The sequence below is a fragment of the Notolepis coatsorum genome, assembly GCF_963971535.1.
Source record: "Notolepis coatsorum genome assembly, chromosome: 19".
Classification (NCBI taxonomy): domain Eukaryota; kingdom Metazoa; phylum Chordata; class Actinopteri; order Aulopiformes; family Paralepididae; genus Notolepis; species Notolepis coatsorum.
Window position 1 is genome coordinate 31289574 of NC_140183.1, and position 13909 is coordinate 31303482.

The window sequence follows — 13909 nt, forward strand, 5'->3', positions numbered from 1 at the left end:
TGACTTAGTCCACATTGCAGCTGGCTTGTGGGAGGCAAGAAACAACGTCCGTGACAGGGGAGGGTTGAATTAGATGATACGAAATTGGGATGGGAGAAAATATAGAAAATGGGAGAAATAATTTTAATAATTTTTGTTTTGCAATAATAAAAGAAATATAAAAAAAAAAAAAAATGGGAGAAAAAGTGGATAAAAAAAAATACGTAGAACTTGACGACAAGTACAGAACGGGTAGAGCGATCTGCAGCAGCGGCCGTCTCAGGCGCCGCATGCGCACTGTCTGCGCATGCGCACTGTCAAGATTCAAGAGATTCAAGATTGTTTGTCATGTCCACAGTTAAACAGTCAGTTTGCCGTACAATGAAAATCTTACTTTGCTAGTCCGCCCCTTCACACAAAATCACACAATACTTAACTGTCGGGGCCTGCCGATGGCCTGTCTCTAGAAACTGTTTTTCAGGGGGCTTTCACACTAGCCATTGGGGTCGAATCAGAGCGCGATTGCACCAAAATAGGGTGTGATGAAAACGCTCCCCCCGTCACCGGGGACGCTGATTCGCGCCAAACCTGGACCGCTGGAGTAGGTGGTCTCAGGTGCGAACCAGCGTCCCCGACGACGGAGCGGGGTGTGGTGTGCAAGCTTACTGTAATGCTTTCATGCTTGCTTTAATTTTGGGCAGATAAAAACATATAGCAACAACTGGACAATACCCACAAAAACGATATTTATGGGCAATTTGGTGAGTTCAGCCCTCAAACAATCAAGCGTGTTGAGCCCCACGGCTCAGTGGATGAAAACTTCGAGATGAAGCCACATTACAAGTAGAGATTCTTACACATTACAAGAGGGGCTTATGCCTTATGTACAAAGTAATTGGTCTTCCTTTATCTTTGCCTAATTTTTTTCAAACTTATTTTGAGTTTAATTCTCATTATCATGCACATCTCACAAGAAGAAATAAAGACTTACGCATTTCTTTCTGTAGGACCTCTGTTGCCAAATTCTCATTTGTTTATCAAGGTGCAGTGATGTGGAATGATATACAAAATCGAATAGAAACATGTTCCACTTTAAATATATTTAAAAGTAAGCTTAAAAAAGAACTACAGATCCTGTAGTTATAGTATCCATGTGTATTTGTGTAAAGTCTTTTTTATTCCCCCCCCCAACATTATAATAGTTGTATAATGCTGTATTGTATGTATCTGTGTGTATGAGGGATATGCGCATGTGTGTTTATGCATAATTTTGTTTTGTGTAGTTATCCTATATAGGTTTAAGAGGGGAGGTAGTTTATAAGCCCTTGGGTTTTTTGACCTTTCCTGCACATTTTAACTGTTCTTTTACTTATTTTATTCCATAATGTAAGTGCAAATAACAATAAACAAACAAACAAGTAGAGATGTTCCGATACCATTTTTTCCTTCCCGATCCGTTTCCGATACCTAAGCTTTGGGTATCGGCCGATACCAATATTTATCCGATACCAGTGCATACATAAAAAAAAATGTATATATATATACATTTATTTTTTATTTATTTTTTTTAATACAGATACTGTTATACTGTTTTTTTAGTAATAACTAGAAAGTAATGGTATTTATTCAACAACAGGTGATTGTATAGATTTGTATTAGTATCATTAATAAATGAGTATGGGGCTGTAGCACTGCAGATATACCCTACTCCAATCGAATGTTGTGATTTTCGATGCAAAATAAATATTCAACATTCTCAAGTTTCTTTAATAGTTGTCATACAGAAGTACAAAATACTTTTATACAAAATGCTTCTTACTGTTACGCTCCAGAGACTGTGCTTGACAAGATAAGTATGAAATAAAATAGTATAGCATGTAAAATAGAAGTAAAAATAGAGGTCACAGTGTTCAGTATAGACATATGTACAATGTTCGATGCAGAATAGAAGTAACTGAGTTACCATACAATATACTATGCAATGTACTAATATACAATACTATATAGTGCAAAGCAGAAATGGGATGAGGTACAATTTAGGTACAATTTACAGTAAGGTGTACGAGTTGTAGTGCAAATCCTTTACCAATTAATATAAAGTGTGTTTAGGTGATCTAAAGTGTGGAGAGTGGGTGCTGCAGTGTGTTTGTTTAAAGTGAGTGTGTGCGTGTGGATGTGTGTGCTGTGTGCATTTGATGGTTGTTGCATAGTGTTTATTGTTTGTTGAGCAGCCTGATGGCCTGGGGATAGAAGCTTCTTCCGAGTCTTTCTGTGCTCGCCTTGAGACTCCGGTATCGCTTGCCTGACCGTAGCAGTTCAAAGAGGCAGTTGTTCGGGTGGCTGGAGTCCTTGATGATTCTCTTAGCCTTACCCCTGCACCGCTTGTTGTAAATGTTCTGGAGGGTGGGAAGCCCCCCTCCAATTGTGCGTTCGGCTGAACGTGTCACTCTTTGTAGTCTGCTTCGGTCTTGTGCAGTGCTATTCCCAAACCAGGAGGTGATGTTGCCAGTCAGGATGCCCTCTATTGTACATGAGTAGAAGTTCTTAAGGATCTTCTGACTGACTTGGAACTTCCTTAGGCGCCTGAGGAAGTAGAGGCGTTGTCGTGCCTTCTTCACAACACTGTCAATGTGTGTGGTCCATGTCAAGTCCTCGGATATGTGGGCTCTGAGGTACTTACAACTGTTCACTCTCTCAACCGGTGCCCTGTCGATGCTGAGGGGGCTGTAGTCCTTGACTCCCGACCTCCTAAAGTACACAATCATCTCCTTTTTGTTTTGCTGACGTTCAGGGAGAGGCTGTTCTCCTGGCACCATCCCGCCAGGACCTTGACCTCTTCCAGGTAGGCCCTCTCGTCGTTTGCAGAGATCAGGCCCACCACTACTGTGTCGTCAGCAAATTTGATGATTGTGTTGTTACTCCGCTGAGCCACACAGTCGTGTGTGTACAGGGAGTAGAGGAGGGGACTCAGAACACAGCCCTGGGGGGTCCCTATGTTGAGGGTGATGGATGAGGAGGTGCAGTTGCCTGCTCTCACCACCTGGGGTCTGCCCGTCAGGAAGTCTCTTTTGAAACTCCGCCTCAGACTCTTATCCTTTGGCACTTGGACAGGGCTGTACGTTAACTTTTTTTGCACATAGCACTGGTGCTACAGAGGTTTATAGTTTTGTAGCACAGGCCAAAATCTTGTAGCACAAGTATAAAACGTGTTATATTTGTAACAGTCACAAATGTGCCTATTGTATTTGTGTTATTTAGTTGCAGTGCCATGTTTGGCTGTCATTTAGTATATCGCCATGTGTTATTATTACTATGATACTCTCAGATATGCTATTTTCAATTAATATCATAAACAACATAAGGAATATTAGCATAATTTTGAGTGGACTGAAGGAATGAGTCAGCGTTAATAGTTTTAAATGCAAATAATTTATTGAAACATAGAAGTGGGGTCGGTTGGGACACACACACACACAATGGGGGACCCTGATGTAAACAAGACAAACGTCTTTCTCAGGTCTGCATCCCCTTAACAATTGTGTGTATTGAGCCGTACTGTACTGTACCCATTCTGCAATCTGTTAAATATTCATTCATTCATTCACACACACTGTTTCAACTCACCACCCCCGCATCATATTGTAGTCTAGTCTGTCTTCAAACTTCCACTCCTCTTGTTTATATTTGAATATCAACATTATCTGTCCATCCTCAGTTTACTATAATATACTCCTGTCCTGACTAGTGACTTCATCATCTTTCCAAACGCACGCACGCACACACACAGGGAAGGGGAGAGAGTGCCCCCCCATTTCCCTTTCCCCAGTCCACACTGTCTGCTGGCTCTGCCTGTGATCAGGATTAGCTTGTTAGCTTGCTAACGTTGTAGTGATTGTAATGGTACATAAACGTTAATTTCGGGCGATGTGCGCATAAAGGAATGGCGACGGTGCAAAGCATGTAGATGCATTTGACCCGTTGCGAGAAAAAAAAACCACCACAGACTTATTTCGGGACGTGTAGGCGCACTGCTGTGTTAACGCAGCAGTTCAGTGCGCACCAACCGAGTGAACCGACCAACGCGCTGCTCTGCTTGCAGAAGGCGCACGGATAGGGCGGATATGACTCGTCGAGTTGTCACAAGAGTTTTTTCAAAATAAGATTATCATATGCACCTGAACGTTGCTAGCTTTCGGAGCCTAGCTGGAGCTGCGCGTGGGCAGAATTGAGACCCGCTACAGGATTTTCAAAATAAGAGTATCTATATGAACCGAATCCCTATCGCACCAGTGCTACTGAAGTAAATCCATCCATCGCACAGACCGCTGTTGCTGTAGCACGTGCGATATATATGTCGCACTGTACAGGCCTGCTAGCTTACCTTAGCATCACAAAAGTTCAAAGCTTGTTAGCTAAGCCGCCTGAACCAAACTGAATGTTTGGTTCAAATATTCTTCGGCCTCGACAAGCTATCAAAACCTCCTTTCTTGGACTTTGGTCCTTACCTGGCCTCTCTAGGTTAGGTCGCTTTCACATATAGTTTTGGTGGACTCTGTGCGGTTCTGGTGGTGAAGTTGCAACATTGTTACATTCTTCATTTGGTTCGCCTGCGTTCACATAGAAATCTGTCAAGCGGACCGAACCTTCTGAACAATGTCACGTGGTCGAAAAGGGCACTTGTCTATTGGACAGTGGAAATGTGTGTGGCTGCGAGCCCGTGTGTGTGTGCGCGCGCACGTGTGTGTCTGTGTGTGGACTGCGACCCCTCCAGATCAGCGAGCGGAGGCGAGTTTTGACATGGCATTGATCCATTGTTCTATTGAAGCACATTACCACCATCCTCTCGCTAAACAACTTGTACACCACGTTGTTTTTATGAGTGCCCACAAGTAGGGCGGCTACGTGGCGTAGTGGGCAAGGCGCTCGCCATGAATGTGGAGACGCTCGGCTCGCCTGTTCGAGCCCAGCGCTCCACATTGCTTTCAGTTTAGCTGGTCGTTCATACTAATACACATTGGCCGTATTAGGGGGTGGGAAACTGATGGGTGGGGATCGGGCGTTGTGGACAGCGACTCCTACAGGTCGGTTGGTGCGCCTGCGCAGTAGAATCAGGAAGTGTCGGGGGCAGCGTGAGCCTCCCACGCGTTACTCCTCGCCACTGAGAGATCGAGCTGCGCAGGTGAAAAGATGCGACTGCTGTTACCTCAAGTACCGGAGGGGACTTGTGCTATGTATGACTTAGTCCACATTGCAGCCGGCTTGTGGGAGGCAAGAAACAGCGTTCGTGACAGGGGAAGGTTGAATTGGATGATACGAAATTGGGATGGGAGAAAATATAGAAAATGGGAGAAAAAGTGGATAAAAAAAAATGAGTGCCCACAAGTAGCTGTTTTATTAATAATATAATAAGCTGCGTTTTTTCTTCCTTCTTCCCAAGATGCACAGATAGATAGATAGATAGATAGAGATAGATAGATGCAGTGTGCTTGTTTTGCAGTGAATGAATGCTGCGAGCAGTGGTAAGGTAATAATAGTATTGACGTGGCATTGATCCATTGATCCAATGCCGTGCGCCTCGGTAATAATAATAAGCCGTGTTTTTTCTTCCTTCTTCCCAAGATGCACAGTTAGATAGATAGATAGATAGATAGATAGATAGATAGATAGATAGATGCAGTGTGCTTGTTTTGCAGTGAGTGCTGCGAGCAGTGGTAATAATAATCACTTCCTATATTTGGTTCGCGCTTGGTCCGATGAAGCGAACCGAGACCGACGTTTTCAGGCGGACCAGAGTTCGCCTGTTTGGTCCGCGAACCAAGTTCGACGCGCATTCACACAAACCCGAAAAACCGGACTATCGAATTCTGGTCCGAAAGTCCGGACCAAACAGCCCCTGTGTGAAAGCGACCTTAGCCTGCAATCTGGTCAGTCGGTCAGGGCCCTCTCAATGTGCTGCAGCTGCTCGATCCGTCCCGTGTAAACTGCCATCATGTGATCTTATGGGAAGCCTCTGTTATTTTGATAGAGGGATGCACACATCCCTAAAAAGAACACAAGATGCCCACTAATTTTCTGTCTCTTCCACTCTGTCTCTCAGCATGTGAAACACCCCAGAGCCACTATGGAGGTCACAGACACTGCAAGGAGCAGTACTGCCCAAAAGGTGAGCAATGAGCATGTATCCCTTACTTGTGTATACCTTAGTCCAGGCGTTCTCAAACTTTTATATACCACAACCCCATTTTATTTAGGAATTTTTTTTGGCGACCCCACACTTAACACTTTCAGTGCCAGCAGGGGGCGCACGATTTAGTGCTTGAATGCCCACCATCCACTTCAATGTTAGCGTTAATAACGCCTAATCTATGTTTTTTTTGGTCTTTTTCCCCCTCCATTTTCCTCCGATTTTCTCCCATCCCAATGTTAGTCGTATGCCAATTCCCAGTCCCTTCCTGGTCGCTGCGCACTTACCCCCCACAGTCAGATCATCTGGGAGAGTGGAGGCTACCACGTGCTTCCTCCGACACACGTCCAGCCAATCACCGCTTCTTTTCACCTGGCAGCGCGGATTCTTATCGAGGGGGCGTAGCGTGTGGGAGGACCACACTATCCCCCTCGAGTCCTATCCGCGCTTAGCAGGCGCCCCGACCGAACTGTAGGAGTCGCTGTTTACAACGACCCGGACCCACCCCGCCAGCTTCTCCCACCCTCTAATACAGCCAATTGTATTAGTGCAGACGGCCAGCCAAGCTGGTGACAACCCCGGAGCTGTGAGCTGGATTCGAACAGGCGAATCCAGCTCACAGCTCCGGGGTTGGTGACGAACGCAATCTCCGCTCGGCCACCTAACCGCCCTGCCTAATCTATGTTTTAAATTATGGCTATGTGTCTAATCTGCCCGTCGCTTATCAATGACTCGTTTTCCAGTCAACATTGTCGAAGCGGATTGTTTTTTTATCGGTTCATTTTCGTTTTATAGCATTTTGAAAAGCCCTCGTTTTCAAGGGAAATATAAATATTCCATGATAATCGCCCTTTACTGGAATATTCTAGAACGTTGTAATTTTTTGGCCTATTTATGAATCGTTTTCAAATAAACGCTAGATTATCGATAGTATATGTGTACGTATGCACGCTATATAGGCGATCTGAAAAATCGATTATCTGATTTCCTCAAAGCCATCGCCCACACACACACACATAGGGCGAACGCTGAGATCTCAGCGAATACAACTCTGATTATCCCAAGACTTGTAAAATAGATTCCTTACCATTGATCCATTGTTCTATTGAAGCACATTACCACCATCCTCTCGCTAAACAACTTGTACACCACGTTGTTTTTATGAGTGCCCACAAGTAGGGCGGCTACGTGGCGTAGTGGGCAAGGCTCACAGCTCCGGGGTTGGTGACGAACGCAATCTCCGCTCGGCCACCTAACCGCCCTGCCTAATCTATGTTTTAAATTATGGCTATGTGTCTAATCTGCCCGTCGCTTATCAATGACTCGTTTTCCAGTCAACATTGTCGAAGCGGATTGTTTTTTTATCGGTTCATTTTCGTTTTATAGCATTTTGAAAAGCCCTCGTTTTCAAGGGAAATATAAATATTCCATGATAATCGCCCTTTACTGGAATATTCTAGAACGTTGTAATTTTTTGGCCTATTTATGAATCGTTTTCAAATAAACGCTAGATTATCGATAGTATATGTGTACGTATGCACGCTATATAGGCGATCTGAAAAATCGATTATCTGATTTCCTCAAAGCCATCGCCCACACACACACACATAGGGCGAACGCTGAGATCTCAGCGAATACAACTCTGATTATCCCAAGACTTGTAAAATAGATTCCTTACCTCAGATCAGATGTTCTCCAAAAAGATCAGTCCAATTCCTGATCGCCATTCCAAAAATCTATCTCTTTTATTGATCCAACGCTACACTCCACACATATTCCACGCTGTTCTGATGGTCCACAATGAATCCGATCGGCTCGGGTTACATTCCTGAGAAGTAAAATGTGGATTCCGGATTTTTCTTTTCTCATCCATTTTCATTGAGTCCATTCCAAAAGGGTGCATTACCATCTGGGAGACGATAGGGGGTGGTTTTTTCACATCTGAGCTCCTGATGGGGCTGGTTTACCAACGGGAGACTCTGTTGATGAAATATGGCGTCGGGCTGATAACACGTGTTATCACGTGGTGGGCACTGAAAGTGTTAACACTTTGGGTGCCAAAAACTACTTAGTCGTTTCTGGGTAGTTTTTCCTTTTTTTTTTTTTTTTTTTGATATTTCTATTCATTATCCACCCAGGGAACCAGATGTTACCATATGGAATGAGTCTGAGGTTGCCAAGGTGCAATACCGGCCGCATCCCGCTAGATGGCGGTATCGAGCACCCTTTGTACCTTCGCCTGTGGGGTGGCCAAATGTCTCGGTTTAATTTTTCCTTGTCGGCCAAGGTGAACGGTTGTCCCGGTTGCATTGAAGCGCGTCAACTATCCCCGATCCATATGTTGTGGTGGATTATGCCGTGGACCAAATCGACATAGGATGTACCAGATGGCGATCAAACAATTGGAATATTTCTTTTGCTATACTCCCGATCACAGGTAAGAACGATCTGACGTCAATTTTAGCTTGATCCTGCAATGCTTTCATACCGATCGGGCTGATAACCGTTTTTAGTGTTCAATACGAATGCCTTACTGACAATCAAATAATCAGAAACGACCCTCATCTCAAGATGGTACTGAATGAGCTCAGTGGCAGTTCTTCATGTCTGGTCATTTTTAGCATGGTGTTATTCACTGTAAAAGATGCAAAGAAAAGTCATAATTCATATTCTCCTTTGTTTCATCACAATTTAAGCAAGCCTAGTAATAGACACAATATTTCTGACACTGGGAATACATTCACTGAGGTCCATAGATGTCCCTAGATACCAAGAACATGCAAATGGACCTTGTAGAAGTGGAGCAATATTCCATTAACTTAGGTATGTATTTTAGGTGGATTTTCAGAAAATAGGGCTCCGGGCTTAACACTGAGTGCCACGCCCCTTCCGGGAAGTGACCTGGCCTTGCCGTCCATTAACCCCATGTAAACGTAGTTGTACTTTGTAGAGATAAACCTATATTTCATAGTATAGCTATGGGTCTAATAACGCCGTCGAGTGTCAGTGAGTTGCTTCCAGTCAACGTGCAAAAAACGGATAATTTTTTCATCTGTACATTTCCGTTTTGAATATGAATATAGTTTGGCTGCTTCTGAGTAATTCCAGGAAAAAGACGCGAAAACAGCGTTTTTGTGTAATTCAATAAACACGTTGTCATTTTTCGCCTGATTATCGAATCTTCCTGAAATCAACACTAGATCATCATTATTATCCTTCCTCGTGCAAGTGTGTGTGGTTTAGACCGGCGCTCCCCCCCCTCCTGCAACCCAACGGCAGACAGCCACACACATAAAACACAGATAGCTTCAATCGCGGTAGAAATAAATATCAGATCAACGCAAGCTTTCATATATTATATAGTGTCCTTACCTGGTATCTGATCTAATGCAAAAAAAATAATCCAATTATCTGATCGCCATTCCAGTTATCCACAGCGATCCTGTCTCCGACGTTGTTGGGCATTGCACTTCAACGGGCGGGCGGGGTCAGTAGTCCAAACCATCCCTACAAGCGTGTGTTTTGCCGGAGTGTTTAGGACCCGCCCCCACGCCGCAGCTCGGTAGAGAAAATAAACTAACCCGTTTCTAACGGGGTGCAATAATGGCCGAAGGCGTTAGAGGGCGGTATAAGACCGTCTGCCAGCTCAGACACACTCGGAACAGTATGCACAAGGTGCCACGCTGAATTATGAATGGCAATAGCGATAAAATAAATACCGTGAGAAGAACGTAGATCTACGTTTCCGGCACTCAGCGATTGGGCGACAGAAACGTAGTTCTACGTTAACGGTACCGGAAGTGTTAAGAGGTTAAATTTCTCTTAACCACAGACCAACGTGCCACTTCTCATGTTTCCACAGGAGTGTGCTTGAGACTTTGTTTATACTTTGGCATAAGAAAGAAGGAGTCATGTCAGATTTACAGAATGGACTAAGAGCCTGTGACTTATATCTGTCCTTAAATTGAGAGTAGCAATGGTTTAATATATTCTCTGACAAGTCACATGCTGATAGAAGTTCAGTAAAACTTTTTAAAGATTCGCCCTGTTAAAGTCCCCCGCAACCACAATAGCAGTGTCTACGTTAGCGGTCTGCCCCAGTGTTGGCTTGAGGAGGAATAGACTCAATCAAGATGACCAACGTTAATTCTCTCGGGATTAAGAATGGTCGACACTTGATGGATATATATTCCAGGTTGGCTGAGCAGTGGTTCGATAGTTCCTTCACGTTCCTCCGGATCGCACCAGAAGTAAAAAGTACTTTGTTTTTGAAAAACATGAAAGCCCATTACAGCAGCAAATAATGCAACGAGCAGGAGCGAGCGTTCCTCTCCTCTCCCCCTGACATATAAATCATTACGTCTATTTCTCCGGTTGTGTAGTTTTTAGAGTGTGCGCACACGTTTGCTGTTTTTTTTTTTTTTTTATGTTTTTATTTTCACTTTTTCAAAACATACATAGAACAAGACATCACAATACAATACATTTACGGTAATAATAATAGAGACACTAACAACAATAACACTAACAATAATAACAACAGAAATTATAGTACAAATAATAAAGACATAATATAAACTATAAAAGTACATTATCACAATATATAAACAAAGACATGGCTCAAATATTCACATGTTGTACTGTATATACAGCAGAAGTGGCGGTTAGGGAGTCAACTCCTGGTCCACGATAGCACCCAGTGTACTGATAAACTGTGTGGAGTGTGTACGTTTATTTTGTATGTGTGTTTTATATGTGTGCGTTTAGTATGGATGTGTGTTTTATGTGTGAGTGCACGTGTGTGTGCGTGTGCGAACAGGCATGTACTTCTAAGTACATTATGATACCCTCTGCAACGACCCAAGGCATCTACACACAAGACATTAGTGATCTCTAGGGAGGCTAAGAGTAATGGGGAAAACCGGCGAGTACAGTGGTGGATAGCGCAGGTCCAATATGAGATATGGGTCCCATATTTCATAAAAAGTGTCCAACTTGGAGTGCAGAATACACGTGATGTATTCACAAAGAATACAGTCCATAATAATGTTGTGCCATGACCTCTTTGATGGGACCTCGTCCTTGATCCAGAACAACAGAATGTTTTTCCTAGCAGCAAATGTCAACAAATTGAACAGTCTCCTATGTTTGAAATTGGCAATATGAATATCTGGGAGGCCTAGTAAGAGGCAGAGGGGATCCAGTTCGATGGGGGTCTGGAATATATCAGATAGTTCCTCTACGATGTCGTACCAATAGCTCTGGAGCTTTACACAGGACCAAAAGCAGTGGACGTGGTTTCCAATCTCTATCTTGCATTTAAAGCAGAGTGGGGATGCATTGGGATCCATTTTACTCTTAACACTTTCAGTGCCCACCACGTGATGAGACGTGTTATCAGCCCAATGCCTGAATGCCCACCACGACAATTAGCGTTTTATTTTTTTATTAGCGATCTGAATTCATATTTCATCAACCGAGTCTCCCGTTGGTATGTAGCGCCTGTAGGAGCTCAGATGTGGAAAAAACCGCCCCCTATCGTCTCCCAGATGGTAATGCACCCTTTTGGAATGGACTCAATGAAAATGGATGAGAAAAGAAACATCCGGAATCCACATTTTACTTCTCAGGCATGTAACCCGAGCCGATCGGATTCATTGTGGAGCCTCAGAACAGCGTGGAATACATATGTACAGTATGTAGCGGATCAATAAAAGCGATAGATTTTTGGAATGGCGATCAGGAATTGGAATGATCTTTTTGGAGAACATCTGATCTGAGGTAAGGAATCTATTTTACAAGTCTTGGGATAATCAGAGTTTTATTAGCTGAGATCTCAGCGTTTGCCCTATGTGTGATGTGGCTGTTTGTGCGCGATCGCTTTGAGGAAATCAGAGAACCGATTTTCAGATCACCTATATAGCGTGCATACGTACACATATACTATCGATAATCTAGCGTTTATTTGAAAACGATTCATAAATAGGCCGAAAAATGACAACGTTTTTGTGTATTCTAGAATATTCCAGAAAAAGGCGATTATCATGGAATATTTATATTTTCCTTGAAACAAGGGCTTTTCAAAATGCTATAAAACGAAAATGAACCGATAAAAAAACACATGGGCTGGCCAAGACATTTCAAACACATGGGCTGACCAAAACAGACCTTTATGATTCTTTCGTCTCAAGCCGGTTGTGAATAGTTTACATGACCTTCTCATTGTCCCTTCCTCCTGCAGTGTACGAGCTGCGACGGCCCAGATGTGCGTGGCTGGTGCCTGGAGTGTGGCGAGGCACTATGCGAGGCGTGTGTGTCGGCACACAAGAGAGTCAAAATGACTCGGTCCCACACCATCCGGACCCAACCCACTTCAGGTGTGCCTTCCTCATAATAACAATAATAATCGACAGTATGATGATGATAATAAGCATGTCTCCTTCTCTTGTTCTCTTCCCCAAGTCTAATTTTCTCCCTGTATCATCCTCATCTGGCAGCAATATAAATGTTACATTTATATCTAGCATTTATATAGCGCTTTTATCCAAAGTGCTTTACAATTTGTTCCTCACATTTTACCCATTCACTCACACATTCACACACCGACGGCTAGGGCTGTCACATTATTTTCGAATTTCAAATTTACATAAAAGATTCGAACTTGAAGGGAGAAATTCGAATTTATATATATATTATAATAATACATGTATTTTATTATAATTATAATAATAATAATATTATTATTAAAGTGGACATGCATTGCTATTCCTTGCACTATTTGGGCAACTTTACACAATTCCTGTGAGTATGGAACACATCTGTAAGTTTTTTCCCCAAAAAAATCATTGTTTTATATTTCTAATCAAGTATTCAAAAAAAGCTACATTTTTCAGCCTCAGGATTTCAGGCTGTTATTGGATGGGCTCCGCCCATAAGCGCTTTGAGTGACAGTCACCCACACAGTCTGCGACTGGCAGACAGAGAGAGATATAGAGAGATTGAGGGAGATTCTAATTAATTTAGCCGTGGGGGGGCATAATCCCACGGGACAATGCATTGGTAACTTGTTTCAAATGACAATATATACCCCTGTGATTATTATTGCATGGATCGGAATACGGGTGTGGGAGCATGCATTTTCGGTGCATCCCTATAATCAGCACTTCAATAGTCGGTTCCATAAATCAACTAGATTTTTATAATTCTGGCTCTACACCACCACAATGGATTTGACACTTTCAGCTCTAATTTGGGGATATTTAGTATATTAGCAAGAAGGTCCTGGGTTCAAACCCCAGCAGTGGTTAGCACTGTTGCCTCACAGCTAAAAGGTTCTGGGTTCAAACCCCAGCCGTGGTTAGCACTGTTGCCTCAGTCACAGCAAGAAGGTCCTGGGTTCAAACCCCAGCCGTGGTTAGCACTGTTGCCTCACAGCAAGAAGGTCCTGGGTTCAAACCCCAGCAGTGGTTACCACTGATGCCTCACAGCAAGAAGGTCCTGGGTTCAAACCCCAGCAGTGGTTAGCACTGTTGCCTCACAGCAAGAAGGTCATTGGTTCAAACCCCAGCAGTGGTTAGCACTGTTGCCTCACAGCAAGAAGGTCCTGGGTTCAAACCCCAGCAGTGGTTAGCACTGTTGCTTCACAGCAAGAAGGTCCTGGGTTCAAACCCCAGCAGTGGGTAACACTGTTGCCTCATTTGTTTGTCCAAATGTATGGACCCAACTGTACATTTAATAAATGCTTCA

The 13909-nt window shown here is 43.4% G+C and overlaps 1 protein-coding gene across 1 annotated transcript in view; it reads left to right on the plus strand.

Moving 5' to 3' along the window:
- The window catches only part of LOC311246441 (uncharacterized protein), a 191953-nt gene that overhangs the window by 27849 nt on the left and 150195 nt on the right, over positions 1–13909 (plus strand). The window contains exons 2-3 of the mRNA XM_084336596.1: positions 6077–6142; positions 12405–12540. Of these exons, the coding sequence (XP_084192722.1) occupies positions 6101–6142; positions 12405–12540 (178 nt within the window). The 5' untranslated portion in view covers positions 6077–6100. The remainder of the gene's footprint in view (positions 1–6076; positions 6143–12404; positions 12541–13909) is intronic.